Source organism: Myripristis murdjan, chromosome 1, assembly GCF_902150065.1.
Source record: "Myripristis murdjan chromosome 1, fMyrMur1.1, whole genome shotgun sequence".
Lineage (NCBI taxonomy): Eukaryota > Metazoa > Chordata > Actinopteri > Holocentriformes > Holocentridae > Myripristis > Myripristis murdjan.
The window spans coordinates 25922348-25948222 of NC_043980.1; the positions used below are offsets into that span (position 1 = coordinate 25922348).

A 25875-nucleotide genomic window follows, 5' to 3' on the forward strand; every position below is an offset into this window, starting at 1 on the left:
CAATGAGGGAATATATCCCTTTTCTTACTCATTTGTTCTTTATTTAATCCTTTGTTTCTGAGGCCGTTACACAGGACGTATAACAAAACTGAAAGTTCAACTCACAGTTAGAATAAGAGTAAGAAGTAAAGTAAAGCGGGCACAGGCACATATCAAGCTGTGTGGTTTGACTACAGCTTAAATATTATAGACACCATTCTGAAGAAACAGGCAACACCAAGCCAAGGTACACTGGGGTATTATCATAAAAGCACGCCACAACCCCCACACTCCCTTTCTCGATGGCACTAGCCTGCATAAATAAACCTTAGATGGCAAGCATCTTTGGACGGATTTCTCCCATGGATACCGTACAGACATCCCATATAGCCCAAGGGGCAGGGCTGGGGCGGCAGAGACATAAAGTGATCGGAGCTTCGTCATCAGTGGCCCTGTCAACAGCTAGGTCCTTCCTCTATTGGCTCGTCCTGCTGTCAGTAGTGAGGTTGCCGATGGTGACATCTGACTGCTGGCTCATCGAGGGGGAAAAAGGCTTTGTGTGGCTAGCAATCTGCAGTATGAACCAGCCACCTTATGAGGCTATCCCTGCCCACATTAACAGGTAAGAAAACTTCTGTAACTACTGGCTCCATGACAGCATATCAGTTTCCTCCACAGTATTTTAAATCCTAGCCAAACTCTACAGTCCTTGTACTTTTCTCAACAGCACTATTGTGGATCTGAGGCTGAATGAGAACAAGATACGGTCAGTCCACTACTCTTCTCTCAGCCGCTTCGGCAACCTCACTTATCTGAACCTCACCAAGAATGATATCAGCTATGTGGAAGATGGAGCGTTCTCAGCACAATTCAACCTGCAGGTTAGTGATCAGATACACTCAGACATACATGCATACTCTCAGTGCACACACACACACACACACGTAGTGCTAACACACAAGCAAACACAGCCATTTGTGCATTGCATTCGTGCGTGTGCTCAGAGACCCAAACACAATCACAGGGGAAAAGGCAAGACCCATTTTGGCCTCAAGAAATGGTCACGAAAAAGCTCAAAGTATTTTCACCAAACTGAGCTGAACACAGCCATAATGAGCTGGTATTCTTACACATCTACCACAAGTGCTGGAGTTCTGCCAGGAGGGAAAATGTGAACAGAAAATATCTAAGTCAGTACAGCACAGTGTAGAGGCTTAGATCAGCATGTGAAACATGAGGGATTGTACTCGACTGTCTTCTGTTTGTACTGTATGTTACCCGCTTGTAGAGAGTGATGCCTGGTGTTGGCCAGCTCCACAGAGATTAGAATAATCCCACTTGTCTTTCTGTCCCCAGGTTCTCCAGATGGGCTTTAACAAGTTGCGGAACCTGACAGAGGGGATGCTGCGAGGCCTGGGCAAGCTCCAGTATCTCTACCTGCAAGCCAACCTCATTGAGACCGTTACGCCCAACACCTTTTGGGAATGCCCCAACATAGAGAATATCGACCTCTCCATGAATAGGTACAAAACTATGCATGTGTGTTTGTGTGTAAAAGACTGCAGAGTGTAGCTGTATTGTCAAGTGTGACTCAACAGTTAGACACCTTACTTTTGTTAAAAAAGAACAAAACAGTTATTGACAGTGCACCTTGAATCTCTGGGTCTGTTCTCTATTTTCGTGCTGAATATTTCTTATTTCTGTGGATAACAAACATAGCTGACGTGGCGTCCTATTTGATGTTTTCAGCACAACTATAATGAAGTCTAATAGACGAAACATTTTCAGCGATCTTAACCATCAATGATAAATGGCAGTCCCTCAGAATCAAAGGGCGTGAGCTCCTTTTCAGATTGGCCATTTTGCTCCAAAGCTCCACAATCATACAGGAGAGAAATCCATCTATCCATCATATAAAAGGCAGAGATACCAATTTTTCTACCAGCAGTTGCCTCAGCAGACCAGAGGCCTCTCTCGCTTTTTACCACCTTCAAAAACTTGCTCCCTTGCTCTTATGATTGCTATCATGATCACTATTGCTCCTTCCACCTACACATCAACACAGCAGCTGGATGCAACAATTTCAGACACATTTTCTGAGGTCAGTTAGGACATCACTAACTCAGGTAGAAGGGGACAAAGGAGGTTTAGGGAAAGTGGACAGATGCAAAAAGTAAATTACAACCTTTTCTCACAAAAAACTTGAATTCACTGAACATCACAGATTGATGATATAACAGTGTCTGATGGTGGAATTGTCCTCTTTAACCCTGACTGTCCCATCAGTGGGCTTGTCATTACAAATGCATGCTGCATTGCTGAGCTTTGTGCAAACCCACAGCACCTTCTTTTAAATTCTAGAGGAGATCCAAAGGTTTCCAAAGATACCAAATAAATCCTGCTGAATTGCAGGGAAAACATGTATAAAATGATGCACAAGACATTTAGATATTTTCAATTTGATATAATGGTGCAGCCACAAAACAAAGGCATCCTTGGGTTTGAATATTTCACTCAAAATGAGTGTGATGAAGCTTCAGTGAAGTGTTACAATTAGTAGATGCAGAATATATATGTGCCACTGTCATACAATATGGGAAAAAATGCTACTTTAAGGAAATTTAAGGAAATTATGAGTTCAGGGGGTTAAATCTGTCATTCTCCTTATATCCCTCTCAGGATCCAAGTGCTGGATGGCAGTTTGTTTTCTGGACTCACTAAGTTAACCACCTGTGAACTGTATACCAACCCTTTCAACTGCTCCTGTGAGCTGCTGGGCTTCCTCCGCTGGCTCTCAGTGTTCCCCAACAGGACCAATGAGCGGATGGTGTGCGACTCCCCTGCAGGTTTCTCTGGCTACAGCCTCCTCAGCCAGAACCCACGCATGGCTGCCCACCGCAACGCTCTGCACATGCTCAGCATCGTCTGCACAGATGACGGCAGCAGTGTGACACCATACTTTGTGATTGGCTCGTCCGATTCCACCACCCCGCCCCCAGATTTTGCCTCTCCCTGTGGACTGGATGATTGTCCTTCTGGAGCTTCTCCTGATGAGCCAATCAGCTTGAGCCCCATCTTCTTTGATTCTAATCCAGTCATGAAGTTAAAACAGGTTTTGCACTCAAGTGCTGTGATTACAGTTCAAATCCCGCATCCATACCGGAAAATGTACATCTTGGTACTTTACAACAACAGTTTCTTCACAGACATACAGAACTTGAGAAGTCAAAAAGAGGACATTGAGTTGAAGAACTTAAAGCCTCACACAGACTACACGTACTGTGTCGCCTCAATAAGGAACTCCCTGCGCTTCAACCACACTTGTCTAACCATCTCTACAGGACGGCGGGCCGGGGCAGGGAGGATAGCCAACGAGTCGTCAGCCACCCACTACATCATGACCATTCTGGGCTGTTTGTTTGGCATGCTTCTTTTCCTTGGCCTTGTTGTCCACTGCCTGAGGAAGAGGAGGTTGATGGAAGAGAAGGAGAGGAAGATGAGCAGGATACAGAGGACTCTGATAGAGCTCAAGTACGGTGGAGGAGGGGAGATAGAGGGAGGAGGTGGAGGAGGGGGTTCGGTTTCCCAGAAACAGATGCTTGCTGCTGGAGAGAGTCTGTCTAGGATGCCCTACCTGCCCCAGGGTGGGGAGATAGATCCATACAAGCTACAGGAGGTGATAGAAACACCAGCACACAAGCCTGCTAAACTTAACTACATGGAAGTCAGAGGGTCTGGGGTGGAAAGAGAGCGAGAGCGGGAGAGAGACAGAGAAAGAGAGAGAGAGAGAGATATGTCACCTCAAGCCAACCCTCAGGGCTCAGTAGCGGAGATCTCCACTATTGCGAAAGAAGTCGATAAAGTTAACCAGATCATCAACAACTGTATAGACGCCCTCAAATCTGAGTCTACCTCCTTTCAACAGGGAATCAAATCTCCCTCGTCTGCAGGCGGAGGAGCTGTGTCAACTGCTGAGCCACAGCTGGTGCTTCTCTCTGATCAGGGAGGAGAGAGAGGAGAAAGAGGAGAAAGAGGAGGAGAGTTCCTCTCCCCTGTCTATAAGGGAGGAAGAGGAGGAAGAGGAGAAGAGAGGGGGAGAAGCTACCATCACTCCTTGCAGCGCCACCACAGTATGGAGGCTCCCCCTACCTCCAAGCGGCCCAGCACTTCCTCCTCTCCCGGTTCGGCCCGCAGTCCCCGCTCCTTCCGCTCGGAGGGAGGCTACCACTCCTCTGAGACCCGCTACATTGAAAGGACCTCTCCTGGAGAGAGAGGAGGAGGAGAACGAGGAGGTGGAGGAGGAGAGGCTATCCGTACTGTCACCCCAGCAGCGGCCATCTTACGAGCTGAAGCCCAGAGAATCCGCCAGTACAATGAACACCGTCACTCTTACCCCGGCTCCCAGCAGCACCTCCAGGAGCTGCAGCACCACCCTCAGATCCTGCAGGAGCTCCACCACCACCCAGCGGCCCGTAAGCCCTCCGTCTTAGACCCCCTCACCCTCAGCAGGCAGGCCAAGCAGCGGGAGCTCGCCTACTCACAGCTCTCTCCACACTACCCTCTCTCACCCCAGTACCACAACCTCAGTTACTGCTCCAGCCCCGAGGAAGATGAAGAGGAAGAAGGGCTCCTCTGCACCCCAACCCTGGGGCTGTGGGAAAGGTTCAAACTGCACCGCAAGAGGCATCGGCAGGCTTCCATGGAGGAGGAAGGATACGTGGCGGCCGGACATGCACTGAGGCGAAAGGTGCAGTTTGCCAAGGATGAGGATCTACATGACATACTGGACTACTGGAAGGGTGTGTCCGCCCAGCAGAAGGCCTGAGATGGATACCAGTCTGGAGTTTGAAAAACACACACTGCATACACAACATATTGACACAGACCTACATGAAAAAGACCTGTAAATACACACACACACACACACACACACACACACACACACACACACACACACATACAAATTACAGGATCTGCAGAATCCATTTGCACACATTCATTTATAAACCACACACTGACACACACTGTACACAAATTAAGCCTTTGCTTCAGAGAAACATGGACCAAACTAATATGATATTAATGACAAAAATCAGATAACGTATAAAGACTGAATTACTTTTTGTAATGTAATGAAAATCATAGCTCAGACCTATGTAGCTATTTGTACTAAGTTTTGAATGAGATGAAGAGAAAAAAAAAAAAAAAAACAACATCTTAAGAACAGAAACCATAAATGTTGCCAAGCAACCCATCCTGAACAGACTCTCTGGCCTGCTACCCTTTTAATCTGCCTTGAGACTGACATTCATCACAACTGACCATGGCAGATTAACCTCACCAAACAGTGTATTCTCATTATGGCAATGGATTGATCGAGATTTTGCTCAGAAGAGACGATCTGTTTGCTGGGGAATTTTGTTTTGCACCATGCTCTGCAATATTGAATATTGCTGTGATATCAGACATTTTGAAAGACAGCAGATTTAGACTGTTTGGGAGAAGTGAAATATTGAAACAACAAATTCCGGATGGGTAGCCAGGCAACAGTAATGTTCAACTGTGCTGAGAATGAGTAGGTAGCTCTCACCAGAGAGTCAAATGTGCCAAATCAACCAAGGGGATAGTAGAACCCTACTGTGTACCAACTTCTCCTCTCAACTCTTTTTATATACAGAATTTAAAAAGCCTAGAATGATATGTTGTTATTACTATTATAATTATTATTATTATTATCATCATTACTAGTGTTCTTCTTATTACTATGATCCTCATCATTAATATTCTATTATTTGGATATGGCATGGCTCTGTCGTGTGACTGTGTTTTGACTGTTTTGAACCTCTCAGCTGAAGAGACGTACACACCAACAGAGACATATAATGGACAAGACATTTCCTTTCTCCTTTTCTACCAAGAGGAATGTGCTCTGTGCTGAGCCAAAAGAAACCTGTATTTCTCTTAGTAAACCCCTGCTATATTCTACTGCTCCTCATCCTCCTGAAGAGGGAACGCTGTACAGAAGAGAGAGAGAGGTTCTATATTTGCAACAGAGGTGACTGTTTTGTTTGTACAACATGGTTTTGAAATCTTTCAGACTTTTCTGAAACCGGAATCCCAACTTAGTTACCTACCTAGACACTTACAATGGTACGTTTTTGATTTTGAAATCAACTAAACTGAACTAAAAATTCTAATCTTCAATGAATGTCTTCAATTCCCACAGGGGGAAACATATCTGCACTGTTCAAAATCAAAAAACGACTCTTAGGAGAGATGTAAAACTCTCAGCTTCCTTCCCGATACACTGTAGCTTCACTGTGTTTTATCCACGATTCATTCTTTCTCTCCTCCCAACTCCCAGGTTTTTACTTTTTGGATTACTCTGGTTCCACTGTGGTGCCATTGTGCCAGGCAAACTTGATCAATCACAAAGAAGTATTTGAAACAATTTTAAATACTGCTATTTACAAACCTGTTCACTTCCTCATCAGTACACATCAGTTTGCCAAACAAACGACAATTTGCACAAAACGATCCACCGCCATTGGCTCACTGCTCCCCTCCTCTCCTCCAATCATTTCTAAGACCAAAGTACTGTGGTAGCAGATTGACCCTTGTAGCCCCTGACCCGGCCCCGAGTATCTACACACCACCATCCCTGCAGTTACTGCTCCAGCACATGCACACACGCAGACACACACACAGACACACACTTACACTGGCACTCACGCACACGCACGAACACACACAGATGAATGTATTCTTTGCGTAATAATACTGTTTATCAGCTGGATTTTCTGTTTCTGATATACAAGCTGTAATCAACACAGTGTCTTGATCTGTCAGATGGAAAACTTGCGACTAGTTTCTCACTACAGATGGTCATTTCTGTTTCACAGATTCTCAGACAAACAAGGAACTATTGGCTTTCTAAAAAAAAGAAAAAAAAGAAAAAAAAAAAAGAAAAAAAATGTCACCAGTTGACGCAATGTCAAATGGCCACTGCAGATTAAGTGCTGGGTTTTGTGATCACCAAGGGTTTCAAGTGAACAAGTTCCTGACGTAAGACGTGAAACAGAGAGGAAGTGTGATCAGTATCACTCGTGTGGCGAAAATGGGACTACATGTATATCGATATCTGCATTATTTCTGAACACTGGAGGCCTAAAAGAGGGGAGAATTGTGATGATATATATATATAAAAAAATACAGCTGTTCATTTTGAGCAGAGTTGTGCCAAAACAACTCATTTTGGGGGAAGGGGTCAAGGCCTTTTCAGTTAAACTGATTTTGAGTAAATGAGCTTCTAGTATTCACTGTATGGAAAAATTATTTGTAATTACAAGTACTTATAATGACTGAATTGCATCCTCTTTGCTTTGTGAATTGAAACAGAATTGACTCCAACCTTGATACTAATGAAAAACACATGATAGAAGCAACAGAGCTGGCAAACTATCAAAAGTTTATTGGTGAATGGAAACACTGTATAAAACTTTTTTTTTTTTCTCTGCTAACGAGTTAAGAATGCTCAAGTCATTAAGCCCAGTTAAAGCCATAATCATGGGTTAGTGAAATCACCACAGCTGTTTGTAGCACTGCAAAAGCACATTAATTTGTGTGGTAACAAGACAGTTTTTCCCCCTCATACCGCAGTCGGTGCAGGACTATATGGATCCTACAGAGAAACACACCTCAGTGCTATTGCAGTAAATGTTGCAATGCAACTCTGCTCCAGAGGAAGCTGACGAGCTGTGGTTGGTTCTGCGTTACATGTCCCAGATTGTGGCTTTAACTAAACAACAGCCTTAAAACATTACATTTTCTTTAATCTTTTTAACTTGAGCATTGCTTTGAAATCAAAATCTTTCTTGTTTTCTTTACTGATACTTTTCTGTCTGCAATTTTATAATTGCTTGATTCTTAAGCCTCACTTGAGCATTCTTTGAATAACAGTAATATCAATGTAGCGATGTATTTAACTACTGTTTTTGTTGTTTTTTTGTTGTTCTGTTCGGTTTATGAACAATGGCCTGTATTTATCATGTATCTGAGGGTAGCAGCGCTAGCCTAGAAGCAGACAATAATGAGACGGTCAAGGGGACCAGTCAACAGCGACCCTAATCAGCTCTGCTATTCTTTGAAGCATGATAAAGGGAAACTGTGTTTTAGAAGCAGCAATGCCTAGAAAGTGGAAATAAATAGAGGTCCTACTGACAACAGATGGAAATGACAATGGAGCATGCTGCGAGGAACTCAGTGGAAGCTTGTGTTATATTCAGCAAGAGAATGACTCAGGAGACAGTGAGAGAGAGAGAGAGAGAGAGAGAGAGAGAGAGAGAGAGAGAGAGAGAGAGAGAGGGAGAGAGAATGCTTTGCCATATATCTCTCAGAGGTATTCTTTCTTTCTTTTCTTTTTTCTTGTCGGAAATTAAAATGAGCACAATAAAATAGCCTTTCTTTCACCGTCTCCTTTTCTGGAGCAACAGCACATGCGGCCAAAAGTGTTCAGCCTTCCCAGGATGTTAATTTCAGCCTTGAAAATGGCTGGATATTCTTGCTTGAGTGCTACTTAAAACAACAAAAGTGCCGGTCATCACATGGACACACAGACACACACTAAAACGTCCTGATACCTGATATGTGCTCACTGCGTTGCCGCACACAACCACGCCGAGCGTCTGAGAGGCTCGAAGCAAGAAGATCACTTATTAATGCCATCATTAAAATCCCAGCCTAGGGTCCCAAAGCCAATTTTTAAAAATTCAAAGTGGTTTTACAACTTTATAGTAATATTTGGGTGTGCTGTTGGACTACTCAACCAGTGAAACAAAAAGTATAATAATAACTACATGTATAATTAAGAACTTAGTAGGTTTATAATAGTCATGGACATATAAGAACTAATAAATATTTCCAAAATAATTGCTTAATCCATGACTGATTAATATTTGTGAACAGTCTATGGCTTGTAGTTAAATATAATCCTGTTAAATAAATTGCATAATCCCTGTAAAATATTAATTCTGGCAAAACTACACCCCTTCTATGTATTCACACTCAAACTGAGGGTAAATGTAGAAGTGGGCCAAAATTGCTTTAGGATAACTGGATGAGCATGGATATTGACAAACCCAATAAGTCAAAATATTTCAGACTTCAAAAACAAAACAAAACAAAACAAAACAAAACAAAAAAAAAAACAGTGATGCAACAACGGATCGCAGGCCCACAAAGAGCACTGTGGATGAGGAGACTTATATGGCGCATGTTCTTTGTGAAATAAATTAGGATGCTTACATTGCTGAATTTTAATTTGACAAGGAACTCACATTGAAATCTAGGGTTTAATACACCAGAAAAGGTGGAAACAATTTGGCGATTCCCAAGACTGTGTACTGAGACTGCACATCCATATGAAGACCAGCATCTACAGGGCAAATTTAGGGTGTTGTGTGTGTGGAAGCCAAAGGGCTCAGTTTGATGTGGTTGGGGATTGAACTGTCAGACGCTCTGACAACAAAGCTGTCTTTATTTACCAAGGAGAGCCTGACTGAGCACCATTGCTCTGTTTTTCTTTTTTTGGACTGCCCTTCTCTACATAGTTACACTGTCCATTTCAACCACAGTGTTGTAATGAGCAGCTCCAGTGAAGCAGGAAGGTAAGTGCATTGCTCTCAGGAGCATCAACAGCTGAGCACAAAGGAACAGTGTTATTCTTTCACTTTTCCCAGGCTCGTATTTTAATGTCGCCTGATACTTCACGGCATATAGACCGAAGACGCCATCCAGAAACCCTGCTGCTAATCCATGAGCTGAGTGTGTATCATCATAGACCCTGAATGGTTAACATACAGAGATTCACAATACCGTCAGCCTTCTTGAAAATAATATTAGTCAGTGGTAACCTCCTTCTCTTGACTTTCCGACAAAACATCTGTGTTTTGCATTCTAATGTATTCTAATGGGCTCCTCATTCCAAGTGAAACCACCCTTTAGATACTTAGTAGCAGAGGAATTCATTGCTGCCCAAATCCTCCCTGAAATGACTGGAAATGCAGCTTCAATGCAACACCAGCAAGGCTCGTCACTCCTCGTCTTTAGCTGCTTTAGTACAAGTGGCTCAGAGGCCTGAGGGTGCGGGGGCTCGATCAAGGCCGTGTGAAACGCACATGTCCTAACAGGGTGTTTTCATTATTCCTTCATCTCAGATCTGTCCTATGTGATTCTAACCTAGGGCAGGTGAGTCGGGTATGTCTCCATGGTTACATCATCTGCCTCCCCAACTTCTCTTTCCTCCCTATCTGACATCACAGATCTCCCTCGCTCTCCCTTTCTTTAAACTCACACTCGGTAGCATTGTGTGTGTGTGTGTGTGTGTGTGTGTGTGTGCCCCTGGAACAGTACTAGATATGGCAGAGCGGAAGTTCTACTGTTTTTCAGATTGAGACTTTGGCATAATTCAATTTAAAACTTTGTAAAACTGGGATCCTTTTGTCAGACTTTTTAGATTACATATAACATTTACAGACATGCACAGAAGTCTTTGAAAAGTGGACAGCTTATTAAAGAGCACTCTTGGCAGGCAGAACAACAGATTTCAGTCCTATAGCCACTGGGGCAGCTGTAAAGGGCAACCAAACAACTACTGGTATTATGTTTACTCACAGTGGTGGAGAACCAACATAAAGTCAAGTTCTGAAGCGCTGTGGTTGAGCACTGCCCTTTCTAGATGCAGTCTTATCAAAGCAGGCTGACGCATGGCGCAGAAGGAGCCTCCAGCTTTCCCCTGCCGCCAAGTTAAGAACACAAGCAGTTGTCAGATACATCATAGATGGAAAAATGGTGGAGCTGCAATGACCAAAACATGTCTTTCTGTGTGCATGTTGCCTGTCTCCCTGCCACTCCATAGCTGTCTGTACTCAGCCCAAAAAGAACAAAAAAAGCCTCACAGGCACAAGCAACCCCGCCCAGACCCCCACATTTCCCACATGGCATTTACACTGATGCCTACGGCAGGGACGGAGGCTAGAGGAGACATGAGGACAGAAACAGTAAGAAAAAAAAAAAAAAAGCAGGCAACAAAATTAAGAATGGAGGGCTAAGGGAGATAAAAGAGAACAGGGAGACAGGGTTCCTTGCTCATTTTAAGAGTTTTGATTTCTCCCGACACCCCCGGGGTCCTCTTTGTGAAATAACCTTCTTTTAAAAATGGGAATTAGTCTTGCTTTCTTTCCGAAAAGACCACAGTTTAATGTGGCCCAGTCGGCAGAGGGAGGCTTGACGGAGCATGATGATAAAGGTAATATTAGGAAACACTCTCACCACTGTATTAATACATATTAAAATCAATCCTCAAAAGGGAGCGCCTAACTTTAAACTGCAACACAGTCTCACACGATGGGCCAAGCGGCATTAATAATGTACGGCGTAGCATTGGGAGAACATTACGGAAAGGTCGAGGCTGGCTGAGAGGGGAACATCAAGACTTATGAGTTATTAGGTCAGCAGTTACACGGGTTGTCTTGTCATTGACTGGGTGAATGCATGTAACATGCTGCTGTTTTAATATCTTATGAGGCCAGTCATAAAATCACAACGTGGGGGGCAGTACTATTTTCTGTTTATACCTGTTATATATATGTGAGAGACTCAGTGTAATTGTATTTAGCTTTAAAACAATGTCACTGAATGAACAGCTCCTGGTGTACTGGACATTTTTGACCCTGAAATGCTGCTGCTTCCATTATGGGATTGTAGGGTGTATGTTAAGAGTGACTGGGGACCAGACACAGGGAAACAAGAGACGGGATACAGGCCATGGAGGAAAAGACAGAGAAAGATAATGGAATTAGTGGAGAAAGAGAAGTAGAGGACAGAGAAAGTTTGGGGAGGGCTAAATGACAGATACTCTGTAGCCATGTGACCGTCTCACCTTTCTCATTTACCATACAAGGTGACACTGGACTACCTCACAATGTACACACCTACACCTACCCAGTACACACACACATACACATACACACACACACACAGATTGAAGGGGACTAAGACGAAAGATCAAGGCAGTGCAAATTAAAACTGCTCTAATTAGCCCGACTGCCACTCTCCTGCTCTGGCAGCCATATTGGAGTCTGCCTGGAGCCTTGCCCGCCTGCCTGTTTCCACTGGCCGACACAACAGCCACACAGAATATATGGAAATGAAGACAACAGGCGTCAGCTGTTCAACATTCCAGTTCTTATAGTTTGAGCATCAAAATACCTCTGAGAAGATTTGTAATTTAAACTTCAGTTGGATTCAACCTGGCAAAATTCATTTCATTTGAGCACTGAAGCACTTTTTTACAGTAAAACAGAATAAACATAATCATTTGAAGCATGAATGTAAACAATGGCACTTACATTGGAGATACGTGTGTGTGTGTGTGTGTGTGTGTGCGTGTGTGTATTCAAATGCATCTTTGAATTATGTAATATATTTGAAACTGCAAAGGACAAAATATGTATATATAGGGAGATGTATATATGTATTTGTCCTTCATAGATTGATAGGTAGATGGATAGGACAATAAAATAAAGATGTGCCCAAAATGTTCTCACTACCTATTTTTTATATTCCTTAAAAAAAAAAAATCATGACACATTTGTTTTACAAAAGCCATTAGAAAACTATGTGTGTGTGTGTTATTGAATTTGCAAGTAAATGCACTTTGCCCAGGACAGGTTTACAGGCTCGGCAGCCCAGTTCCCTGAGTCAGGCTCGTCACTTTGAACCCTGCAAGGTGCAGCTACATCCCGGCAGGTGTTGTCGGCCAAACGGTGCCTGCAGACTAAAAGGGGATTGATCAAATTTAGACCACAGGGTTTGTTATAAGCTTTTAGTAAACATGTAATATGATTTAACACTTAACAAGCTGTTATTCTCTGTACTCGCAGGTGAAGATATGGACACACTGAAAAACTAATACCTGGGATGTTGTCTTTACGATTTTAAGAGTGAGTGTAGAATTCAGTGCTTTTATTTTCTTAACCTACTGTATGTGATTTGATATCTCCATGCAGCTCTGTTATAGCTAATCCATTATGTACTGGTGTAAGACTCCACTTTCAGTATAGGCTGTCTGCCTGTATAAGCAGGCCTCAGATGTCCCGCGTGTTAGATTTACATAGTGTTTCATTGTGTATAGCCCAATGAGGCAAAGGTTTTTCTTTCAGTATTTGGGCTATCTCATGCAACTGTTTCAGGTTTTAGAGAGCCTGCTCCATGCCAGCACATCATAATTCTGAGGACTCACTGGCAGAAGCCCTAAACAATAATGTAAGAAAAAAAAATACTGCCAATTTCTAAATTTATCTCCTTTCAACGACTTAGTAAGTCAACCTAACGACTCAATAACTCTTCCAGACAACTGAGTAACTCATCCAAATGACTATCTCCTCCAAACAAGATGAAATTAGAGTCAGGCTTCATTTTTTTTTCTTGTGGCTTTAAAGGGCTTTTAGAGAAAAATACATGTTTTTTCCTACACAGTGCATCTTGAAGACCTGAATTAAAAGATGAACATCAGCTGTCTCATAGCAAGTTCAAGTTGAAGTCAGACCGTGTTATTGCAGTGGGTTGCTGCCCTTGCACTCCTGCAATTTGCCGTGGTGCAGTGCAAGTTAAAAGCACAGAGACAGTATACACTGCTGGGAAGTGAAATCTAAAGTTAATTTGTTGCACTTTTCTGTGATTGACAACTGTGAATTCTTCCGCTGTTTGCAGATAAATAATCCAGCCCCCAGTAAATATAAATGGAACTCATGCACAGACCCTTGCACAGTGTGTGTGTGTGTGTGTGTGAGTGTAAATATGTTAGCCCTGACAGATCAAAGTGAGCTCAAGTGTGGAGTTGCTAATCACAGGTTCCACTGATAACTGTGACCTTGACCCGCATCCCGCCGCCTCAAAGTCACAGAGCGATGAAGCGATGAAAGAAAATGAGTGTGTGAAGTGCTACGAGGCGTGTGAGCCGACTGCCATGCTATCAGCCTAATCGTTAGAGATCAGGGTGGAGACACCAGGTGGGATTCATTCTTGCCGAGACAATCAATACTTTTAATTGATCAAATTCATTACAAATACCACCCACACTCCAGAGGAGACTGTGCAGGAAGGGAAAAAAAGGAAAAAAAATTATATAAGAGGAGAGTTAAAGGGTTCGATAACTGCTCCCTTACCACACATTATCTACACCTGAAAGCACTGGCACAGATTCTGTCTGTCTCGGTCTCTGTCTCTCACTCACACACTCACACTCACACTCTCTCTCTCTCACACACACACACACACCTCCCACCACAGTGAATACACTATCATGTAGTTTCAATACTAAGGGGAATCTGAGAAGAAAAAGCTCAGATCTGAACTAAAGCATGACAGCTGCTCTGTCTCTCTTGCTCCCTCTCTGCTGGCACCTTAGAGGGAGGGACAGAACGGCTGAGAGACAGAGAGAGAGAGAGAGAGAGAGAGAGAGAGAGATAAGGGGGGAGGGAAGAGATGGGAGAGAGATCGACTTCAGAGAGAGGATATAGCGCTTTCCATGTGAGTAGAATCAGGCAAATGGAGAGATTAGTGATGAAAAGTATAGACAGGGAGAAGAGAGGAGGGATGGGAGATGAAAGAAACAAAGTGACAGGTCCTCGTCTGTGTGGTCTCCTCTCTCTCTGTCCTCTAAGCCTCTGTGGTCTCCAGCTGTGACAAACTCCTCTACGCCCCCTCTCAGCGGGGGCGTCTCCTCTCAGTGGCTCTTATCAATATTTCTGTGTGGAGGGAAAAAGCTGAAAGATGAAGCTCCTAAACTCATTTAAACTTTTTTTTTTTTTTTTACTTTTTTAACAAATGAAAAATGCATGGGGAAACTGCTTTTAAAGATGGTGGGATGTTTTTTTCAAATGCATATCTCCATGTGTACATTCCGCTTGAAGATGAAGATGAAGATGAGTGCGTTATGTGTTATGAAATCTCATGTAGGCTGTGTAGCTCTAAAGCTCAGCCTTGGCATTTCCAACCTCACTCAACCACTTCATTTATAGTTAATGAGATATCAGGGGGTGTACTAATTGTTTTGGACTGAAGGATGATGGGATGATGAAATAAAGATAAAGGAATGAATAAGAGAGTGGAAAGACACAGGCAAAGGAGAAAAAGTGCACGGCAGGGAGAGACGGAGGGTTTAACAGGTACTGAAAGACAGAGATAGAAATAACTAGGATGAAAGCTGAATTGTACCATTTTTTTTTCTGACAAAATGAAGGCAGAATTTAAACAGAAAAACAATTTGGCCAGCCACATACAGCAGCACAGCATGGATTAAGCACAAATCTATTGCTTCCATTGCTACTATCTTCCTTGTAATATGGCTTAGTGCTGCAAATGTTAATCTAACCATGTGGCATTCACTCACCCGAGCGTCACATGGATGCAGTTTTCATTTGAATTTAACACCTGCCATTAGTGTTTTGTTGTGCACAGTTTCCTACTTTAACAGCACACTGGGAATGTAATACTGCAAATCCTCTCCTCTGGTTTGAAAGCTATGCAAGTATACACTCCAAAAACACCACCAAGTATAAGCTATATATTCTAACATACAAACAGCGGCTACGGATCATGGATCTGTACCTTAGCATATCCTTTTTTTTCCACTTACCAAGACTGACACCAGATGTTTGATTTTCCCCTCTGGACGTCCAGTGGTTCGGTTCCTATGGGTAGCATTTCATATTTGTTCAGCATAAGTCTAGTTAGTTGAAGTCTATATTAGTCATTAGCCTGGCTCCATCAAAGTGAAAAAATAAACCTTACAGCAACTCCGAGGCTGTGGAGTCTGAAAACTCAATTTCACAACTTCTGGATCCACAAAGTCACTGGTCCATTTATAGTCGATGAAGCAGCTCCTCATTTTGAATCTGTGACATCTCGAATGCAAGTGGGGCTATCTCTGATTTCTGATGATAGGCAACCGAGGTGCAAGTTCACACACGCTGAGTGAACTGTCCTGGGCCACAGAAATGATGTAATTTAGCTAAAACGGGTGATATTCTCATTTAGTCTTGATTTATACTGGATTCTGAATTTTGATGCCTTGTTTCTTTTGTTTTTTTTTTGTTTTTTTTTTGTAATCCCCTCAATATCCATGTTCATTTCAAAAATATGCCACAGACATTTCCCTCTGTAGTGGTAAACACAGCTACACAGATTTACTACCTTTCATAGAAGTAACCAGGCTGTCTGTTTTTGAATAGAGGAACAGAACACCAGCAATCCTGTGTTTCATGAGCCTTTTTTCTAACCTTTGGAGCATTGTGTTCTATTAAATAATATGTATATATATCTCAACAGTCTGAAAATTAATGTATTTGCAGAATGATCATGGTCAAGAAGCAGACACTATTTCTATGCATTATACATAACCATCTCCGCTATGACCCCATGTGTGCTATGGTAAAACACTGTTAATAACATTTTTGGATTAAAGATTAAAGCCTGTTTAATTTTTTTTGTAACATATTACTAGTATATATATATTTTTTTTTCTTTTTTTTGAAAAAAAAAAAAAAAAAAAAAAAAAACCAACAACAACAGTTAATACATTTTCCAACAACTGTCAAATTAACCCTGCTATTATTTGTACTTTCAATTCTAAATTTAAAAAAGGTACAGTAATTTTATGTGATCATATGTGTTGGTTAAGCTTGCGGCAATATAACACACACGGCTCCTGTTATGTGCTCTGCTGCTTCCATGTTTCCTAATAAAATTATGACCGCTATGCAGGAGCAATGTGGTGTGCAGGAGACAATGTGTGCTCTGAGAATGTATTCGTGTACAAAAAAAAAGAAAAAAAAGAAAAAAAAAAAGGGACAGTATGTAGCGTGTATAAGAAAAATGTCTACTCTCATGGGACATATGGGTGCACCAGCTGGACTTATCTTGTTGCTGTGATAACTGGCTTCTCTTCCTTTGTTTCACTGTTATATTGGGTTACTCCACTGTTTCTGCCGTTTCCTCCTCTCTTCATGTTTATTTCTGGTGTTATTGCAACATGGAACTTTCTCTTAACCAATCTCACTTTCCCACTTAGGCATACACAAAAAAATGGAAATTGAACTAAATTCATCACAAACAATTCATACAATAATTCTCACCCAAATCAAATTCACATACAATGGTTTTGTTAAGATCTTATAAAGGTTAAATAAAACTTATGTTCAAGGGAATGCTACAACAGTTTACAGATGAGGTGATCTGTATGATAAGGTAGCTCAGTAACTTAGATTTTATGAAAAAAAGCAGATGAAGAGCGCAAACGACAAAGGTGTGCAATGCAGCCTCTGTATATTAAGACCACAGAACACATGAACCTCAGTATTAACAGGTAAGGTTGGCATTTGTCTTCTTTTTGCTGTTGCCAAACATTTCCTCTCTTCTGTTTTCCTAGCAAAACAACAAGCACCAGAGACAAAGAGGTAGTGGATATTCTGCTGGCACAGCCTCCCGTCCGCTGTTTTGTCAACGTTCTGTAATTTCCAGACGCAGCAGAAGGCGTCGGACTACCCAGTGTCAGTAATCAGTGTCGGCAACAAATTCAATACCATCTTCGTTTTGGAGAAGGCAATCTGCTGTCTTGACAACAAATTCTCACAAAATAATTTTTGGCACATGGCCCGTTTTTGCCTGCTCCAGCTGACCTATGTAACAGCTGGGATCACAATGAAATTAGCCGTCTCCAAATGTTATAGGAGTAGTGTGCCATATTGATAACTTGAGTAGGTTGAATTTCAACATCTGGACATGGAATATGAAGTCGGCTCTTGCAATTTTAAATGCATGGAAATGGAACTGGATTCAACCAATGGAAAAGCAAACTGCCTCTCATCACACGTTTGATTAGATGTGATATGAAGCACAACAAGGGTCCGGTAGAACAGAGTCTGCATAGTCCATGTGCAGACATTGACTCAGACATGGTTGGATTACGCCCTTATGAACTTTATGTGTGTGTGTATCCAACCACAGTGATAGCAAAGGCGAGTGCAAAGTGGGTGGATATGAGCAAAATCAAATATCTCTGATTGAATACCTCAATATCAACACTGTGACAATATTATAGGGATGACTTTCGGTGCTTTCATATATTTGCACAGAAGATTTTTGACGAACAATAATTAGTAGTGTGGATATGATGACCAAGCAAGTGGAGGCAAATAACAGAACAGCTGGAACATTGTGTCATATCACAATATTACGATATCCAAAATAGTCTTATATCACAATATTGATGTAATATCGATATATTGCCCAGCTCTTGTGCATAGTCCTAATTCTGTTCTGAACATATAGACTCTGCACGTTACACGTATTATGGAAATATAATTGAAAATAAGGCATCAATCTTTTTTAACTTGGATTCGGCTGAAAGGTTTAGCTGAAAGGACACAATATCTGCATTACACCATTTCTTTAAATGAGGCTGCTGGAGAAGACACACAAAGTCAGAGTGGACGCGAGTCAACAGAGACGAAGGCCAAGTGAAAAACCTGTCAATTAGAGATTCGGAGAACCAACTGTCTGTTACAGCTGTCTCTGCCGGACCTGCGTATGAATTAAACTTGCTGGGGGAAAATTTAGTTTATTTCAAACTCTCACAGTTAAAAACATGTTCCAAACCCTACATGTATGTCAATAGTTTTCATGTGTCACCATTTCACAACAGCATCATTTTGCTAAAAAATATTGTATTATTTAAAGTAAAATTGATGAAATATTCAGAATTCAAGTAGGAATACATGAAGCTTTCTCAACTGTTGTGATGTCAAAGCAAAACGGTGCGTTCTGTCAAAACCAGGCGCTCATGCAACACAACACTGCACTGCTCTGGCTGTGTCAGATGTGTTGAGAAATACAAGGCTATTTTGATCACTTTGTTCACATCTTAAGAGAGAGACAGCAAGTGACAAAAAAAGAGAGAAAGAAAGAAAGAAAAAGGAGGGGAAAAAAAATCACATCAAGAATTTTAGCGCTGCGGGTGAGAGATGGTCTCAAAAAAAAAAAAAAAAAAAAAAAATCAGACAGCGGTTTGCCGGCTGAAGAGGTCAAGGGTCACTGCAGAGAGGAATGCTGGGATGCTCTTCTGGTGATGCAGATGCAGGGCCACCATCTCTCCCAGAGTCTTGGAGAATTCGGTTTCCATGAGCTGCATGCTTCCACTGGAGCCCTGCACGCACGGAAACACACACGCATCAAAACATAACATATGATATCAAACATTAAGACGCCACCTCTACCTCTGGAGGAAAACTTTAAAAGTGAAGCAAGATCACTTGAAAAGTTGTTTCTGTCTATCGGGGATTGTCAAGTTTAAGTGTGTGTGTGTGTGTGTGTGTGTGTGTGTGTGTGTGTGTGAGTGTGTGTGTGTGCGTGCATGCATTCACACAGCAGGGTGAAGGTGTCTAAATCTGTGTGGATTAATTAAAAGGAATGAGGAGCAGCTCGGGGCGATGGAGTGAAGGAGAGAGAGGGATGAGGGAAACGAGGGATAAAGTAATTAAAGCACTGCAGGGAGGGAGGGAGGCAGAGAGGTGGAGAATTCCAAGACATACCGGCGCGATATTGAGATGTCGGAGGAATGCCCTGTGTCGCCGTGTGTGTATATGTGTGTGACGGACAGAGATCCTCATTACACAGGTATTCATACTTAACACATAAATGGGATTATACAGTAGAGGACAGAAAGAAAGAAATCCGAACAAAAGAGAAGAGAAAATGCAGAACGATTTGGAACGACAAACAGAGAGCTGGGGAGAGGCGAGTGCAGCAGTGCATTATTTACCATATGGAGACTTTATTCTAAAGGATCGCCTTTTTTCACCCACCAAGTATTATACTGAGGCAAATACCTCCCCGAACTGACAAAATACAGAGCTTGATATACCGCCTTGCCAGAACGGCTTGTTCAACACATAATTCACACACAACCGGCCGTGTGGCAACTCTCGCAGCCAAAAACCCCTGATGAAGGAGAGCAGGATAACTGAGCTAATAACATTTGTTAGTCGACTGTGCAATGCTGAACCAAGGTTAAACCAGGTATGGAGAGAGAAAGGTGGGCGGGGGTTGGGGGAGAGATAGCCTTCTGTTTCCTAGCTTCAATATTGCTTTCTCTGAAAACAACACTTTAGCACGGCAAAATGTATAATGAGTTCTAACTGTTGTTACTTAACACTCAAGGCTGATAGGAAGCAAGCAAATTGCTGCTAATCCAAGTTTAAGGCTTGATTCCTCTGGGAAGGAAACAGCAGTTATGAGTTAGCTGGCAGACCACTTCGTCTAAGCTAAAGCTTTATCGGCTACGGTAAATCATACAGAGTTGTGAAGCAGATGGGGTTATTATTGGGCTGTCAGGGCTCTGGAAGTTAAAAAAAAAAAACATATTCTTTTTCCCCAAACACAATGTGACCTAATGAACCGTTGGTGAGTATTTCTAACAGCTGGATGGGCACGAAACTCTCCCAGTTGAGTCGTCTGTACAAAAAAATGACAACTGCTCTGGAATAATTTAGGTCCAATGAAACAAGTCAAAGGTACAAGCCTGCGTGCATAAAAATGTTAGAAAATAAGTCAGCCATGAGTCCAAAAGTGCACTGCCTCAAGCAACAGCCAATCACCGAGCTTCAAATTCTGTAGCCGCGACTGGTGAAGTTGAGCGACGTAGCTTTGAGTCAACTTGTGGCTTTAGCTGGCAATGGTCGCTGAAGCTGATGGGTACTGTATTTTGTGCCATTTGAAATACCAAAACGACAGAAAAACCACGATTTTTCTCAGAGAAAGTTAAGACATTTAGAAACATTGGTCATAAATTAACGCTGTAATATTGTTGATTTATCGAGGAGGATCCCTGGAGGAGGATTCTGTGCTGAGTAATACTGATGTTATTGTTAAAGGTAAAATTCCAGATGTAGAGAAGCAATGGGGAGACCACTTCTCGACCCTGTGGCTGCACACACTTCGCCAGTCTGTTGTAGATAAACAGTAGTCAACTGGAAGGGCATCCCAGTTTTAGATTAAATAACATCATTATTGATCATTTCGCTCTACAAGGGGTCTTACAGATAATTACATCGATTCATTCATTCTCTTAACACTGGCTTGCTGTTTTCAGGATCATGCAGGGCTGGAGCCTATCCCAGCATGCACTGGACAGGAGGCAGGGAGGCACCATGGAGACAGATTAACGGTCTCTCACAGGGCTAACACAGGTAGACAATGGAGCATATTCACATTCACACGTACGAGGAAGCTGAAGCCTCCGATCCACCTGACTTGCATGTCTTTGGAGTATGGAAATGAAGCAGAGCACCCGAAGAAAACCCCGTGACCACAGGGAGAACATGCAATTTCCACAGAGAAAGGGTTAGGAATTCATCCGAATCAAACTGGGCCTTTCATGCTGGGAGGCAACAGTGTTAACCACTGAGCCACCGTGCAGCAAATATGAAGGCTACTGCATAGCAAGTAGAAAGAAATTTTATAAGAATGGTCTACAGTTTAGCCCATGTTGACTTCAGAATGAATGCATGTGGCTCAAGACGTTCATGCATTTAATACCAGAAATACAAAGATGTCAGGCTCATCTTTGGTGTTAAGTATCTCTCACACAGCTTCGGGTGCCAGGGGTGGGTATCTCAAAGTACAGGTATCTTCTTACATTTTCCTGATGCCTAAATTGCAGCTTAGGTTCATAACAGATGGACAATATCGAGCAGGTGAATAAACCTAATATCCATCTAATTAATAATTACCTCACTATATATCAAATAATTATTTACATATACATTTACAGGCAACTTTTGGATTCTGAGTGAAATCCAAGGAAGCCAGAATGCTAATTATGCTCATCTCCTTCAGCTATGCATAACAATATAGTGTGGTTGATGTGTGCAGTGTGTGTCTCGTCACTCATGACCGGTTATGCAACTGCATCATCTTCCTTTGCTGTCACATGATTGGCTGTTTGTGGGTCCATTGAAGAAGATGCTTCTGTTTAGATGTATTGAAATTTTATTGTTTTTTTTTTTTTATATTAACATTGAGGAAAATTAATTATCATTATTGTTTAACTGTCCAGCCCTACCTGGCAGTGATGACTAATGTACATGTATATATGTAGTGCTGGGCTGTGTTTGAACCACAGAACTGAAAGGGACGGAGAAGACACTTTCTAGTGTGTCACAGTAATTTTCTTTGCTACACCCAACATGACTTCCACAGAATTTTGAGGCTGACATGTGAATCAACTCTCTTCCATTTGTTGACAGCACATGAGAATCACAGTTACACCGTGTTCAAACCGGATGCGCCATGTCAAGGTTCCCTCGCTGCTCATCTTGTCAGACGTCAGAGCCAACAGAACCAGCAACTGCGATGGAGTCAATAGCTGTTAAACTAACCAACTACCTCTAAACTGCAATAAACACAAAAACAAAACTAATATGATATACAAAATAGCAGTGTATCCAACTTCCAGCCATTTTTGTGCTTAAACAATCACTCTTACAAGTTTAGTAATATTCAATTACACCAATTTGAGAAGATAAATACAAAGTTTTATTAAGATATATTGGTATTTGGGCATATAAATCGTCAACTTAATACCTGTGGTAGGAAAAAGCTGTCAGACTCCAATGATTTTCCTTTGGGTGACAGCTACTTTATGTTGAATTTTGCTTCTTTGTCTGTCATCTGACCTCCAGTCAGTCTGTAACATTGCTATCTTAACAGCCCAGTGAAAAGCTAAAGCTTTGCAGTTAAGCGGTCATTGACATTGTGAAGTTACAGAAAGGGTTAATCTCGGCGCTGACATGACCCAAACCTTAACAAAGCGTCCAGTATTGGATACAATGTTTGGATGTTGACATTACATGTGCAGTCATAAGTTTGAGGGGACTGGGAGAATAACAGCGGTAAGTTGAGGTAAAAGCTATATCACATTTAAAAACACACAGACACAGCTTGCCAGAACAGACAACTTTGAATAAAAACAGCACCTTTTTCAATCAGCAGCACAACAAAAACAGACCTGGCAGATTCACCAGAGCTGAAATTTTCCTTTAAACTTCCTCATTGTTCAGTTTGTCTTTAAAAGACCAACATTAACGGTCGTACAAGGTTAAATTCTTCTCCACTCTGATGTTTAGTCGTTCTTCGTGCTTTGTTTTGTGTTTAGATCACAGTTTGTGACAGGAGAAAGTCAGACCTGCGGTAGGAAAGTCATCTCATCAAAAAAAATAGAGCAGGTGTGTTCTGCCAGTTGTGTGAAACGACACGGTATGAGGACGTCTGTCACAACCGCCACTGGAATGTTCACCCAAATGATGCTGTTGCCATGGCAACACATCAGCTTTCTGAGTCTCATGCAGCAAATCAGAACTGATTTCAATGAGAGCATTATCAGTCTATGACAGCCACTTGTTTAGCTGCCAAATGACGTTCATGAGTGTGGATCTGACTGAGAATGAACATTCTACCCATTCAAATTCTATGTTTTGAGCTGACAATATTAATCAGTGCTCTTCTACAAGAAGCTGATGGCAACTGCAAATGGAGCTAATGTGGCGATGAGATGAATACATCACTTTTACACATGGATTAACTAAACAAATGTAACAAATGGTCTCTTTCTTGAAACTGATGTTGTGGCTTTATCTGGATCACGGCAAGATGGCAAACACATTTTTAAGGACTCAACTGCTGCCTTGAATCCCAAATGAAGAACGTTTCACAAGCAAGTCTTCACAGTAAACCTATAGTCCAAAAAACTTTAGAAAAATGCTTCCAAAAGCTTACACTCGTCACACAGTATAATCCAAGTCTCCAGTATCCATTTGTATGCTCATTACTTCTCAAACACAAATGTTTTTGACAGACCACTTCCTGAATGCCCTCTCATGCATGGCCATATAGTGATGCGTGGGAAGTAATTAATACACAGCTGGATATGGGAGACTTGGATTTTACTGCATGACGAGGGTGAGCTTCTTAAACTGAACATTTGCTATTGTGTTGCTACTGTAGAAGCATCAACCTTCAAACTTTTGTTTGTCAGGGATATGAGGCAGCACACGGTGAGTGCTTGATAGAGATATCACGCATTATAAGTGAAGTGTCCCTTTAAGTCTGACAGCAGTGTCTGAGAAATACACAATCAACGCTCAACTTTGAGGCTCGTCTTATGCAAAACCCAATTAAGCTGAAATGTGTTCTTGAATTCCATCGGGGTCTAAATGCCTTTTTAATTCACTGCCTTGGATAGGAGTTGCATCTGTACACATGTCGCCTGCCCTGTATGTCTGCCACTGCTGTAAGCATCCTGCGGGACGAGCTGCAATGGGGTGATGAAATGGCCTCTCTCCACAGAGCACACCAGCTTTCTCCCTAACACTTTTCCTTCTCTCCATCTAACTGCCTCTGTTCTAGCTCTGGTCCCCTGAGCGTCCCCAGTGTCTTCTGTCCCTGTGTGGCTCTCTGAAAGCTATGCCATATCCTCGGGCTTCAGCTCTCTTCACAGGCACACACATAAACGTGTGCACACAGCTCTAGAAACTACAGGGGCTCTGGGAACATGGACCACATCAAAGAAGAACACTGCGACCAGTGGTGTTGCGCATGTATGCGCTAAATGAACTTTGTTCATTGAATGTGCTCACGTTTTTGGTGAACAGTGACCTGAACATATCCATTTCCAACTTATGAACGTGAGCATGAGTGTTGTAACGGCGCTCTCGCACTGTGTTATGGCACTTGAAGCCAAGGCTATATGGCATCCGGCATGCAGCATGTCTAGTGCAAGTTGAGACACCACAGCGACCAGCCCTGCTGAAGCTTGTCCAAATAAATATTTGAATGAGTTTCATGAACAAATTGGTACAGATTCCAACAGAAAAAATCTCACATTTTAGAGCAAATTGTGCCCACTGGGTATGAAAAAACAAGTTAAAATGTCAGCCATATCAGGATTGAATTTGAAAAGACACATCGAGGTGAAGCATCCGACCAGTCTTGAGAAATATTTCCGTGCGAATGATGATCACAAGAAATCATTACCAAAGGGTAAGACCATGACCAAGAGACCAAGACCAAGAGAAGGCATGTTCAGTTGTCCTGCTATAGGACACTTTAATAGAAAGCCTTTACTGTCATTGTACAGATACAATTAAATTGCTACGCCTGATTATTGCAATTAAAGGGGAGCCAAGAGCCACTGTGTCCGTGCGCCACCATCTTTTACGTGGTAAAACATACACTCACATTGGTTTTTCTTGGCTTTTACAAGTAATCTCTGTGTGTGACTCTACAGTAGTATACAGTAATTCATTTAGTTAGGGAAGTGGGCAGTGGAAATGATGGAAAAAGAACAGCTCAGAGCAGCTGCTAAAAAAAAAAAAAAAAAAAAAAAAAAACAAGAAATGAATGTTAAGTAGTTAATTTTTGGGACTGAACTTAGATCAAGATTCAAAATTGTGAACTATGACCTTGAATAAGTTTATTTTAATCTGTGTGAACTGAACTTTGAGCTAGTTCTTGTTAAGTGTGAATTTGCAGAACACTGATAACCAGCTACCATGGAAAAACCCCAGGAAGAATAGCTGTGGCTTGCCACAGCTAATGGGGATCCAAATAAATCAATCAATCAATCAAACTGAAGTTTGTCCTCAGAACGGACAGTGTGTGTGTGTGTGTGTGTGTGTGTGTGTGTGTGTGTGTGTGTGTGTGTGTGACACAGTGAATATTGATTGAAGTCTATAGCAGGTGAGGAATGTGAGGACTCTCACAGCCAAGTCATAGGGGAAA

General features: G+C 42.0%; 2 protein-coding genes across 4 annotated transcripts in view; one reads left to right on the forward strand and one right to left on the reverse strand.

The window, feature by feature from the left end:
* The first annotated feature begins 311 nt into the window (after positions 1-311).
* On the forward strand, positions 312-4898 carry LOC115362191 (protein ELFN1-like). Its single transcript, XM_030056031.1, has 4 exons — positions 312-601; positions 707-860; positions 1336-1502; positions 2659-4898. The coding sequence occupies exons 1-4, from the start codon at positions 312-314 to the stop codon at positions 4802-4804; spliced, it is 2757 nt and encodes a 918-aa protein (XP_029911891.1). The 3' UTR covers positions 4805-4898.
* A 13744-nt stretch (positions 4899-18642) lies between these two features.
* The window catches only part of mad1l1 (mitotic arrest deficient 1 like 1), a 68072-nt gene continuing 60839 nt past the window's right edge, over positions 18643-25875 (reverse strand). For 2 of the 3 annotated variants that reach the window (XM_030060973.1, XM_030060981.1), the window contains exon 18: positions 19094-19243. In XM_030060973.1, the coding sequence (XP_029916833.1) occupies positions 19094-19243 (150 nt within the window). Of the gene's footprint in view, positions 19244-25875 lie in introns of all 3 variants that reach the window. The other variant, XM_030060987.1, reaches the window with a different exon arrangement.

Coding starts and splice junctions, on each gene's coding strand:
- LOC115362191 (XM_030056031.1), top strand. CDS start 312: ATGGCAAGCATCTTTGGACGGATTTCTCCCATGGATACCGTACAGACA. Junction 861..1,335: donor CAGCACAATTCAACCTGCAG/GTTAGTGATCAG, acceptor TTCTGTCCCCAG/GTTCTCCAGATGGGCTTTAA. Junction 1,503..2,658: donor ATCGACCTCTCCATGAATAG/GTACAAAACTAT, acceptor TATCCCTCTCAG/GATCCAAGTGCTGGATGGCA.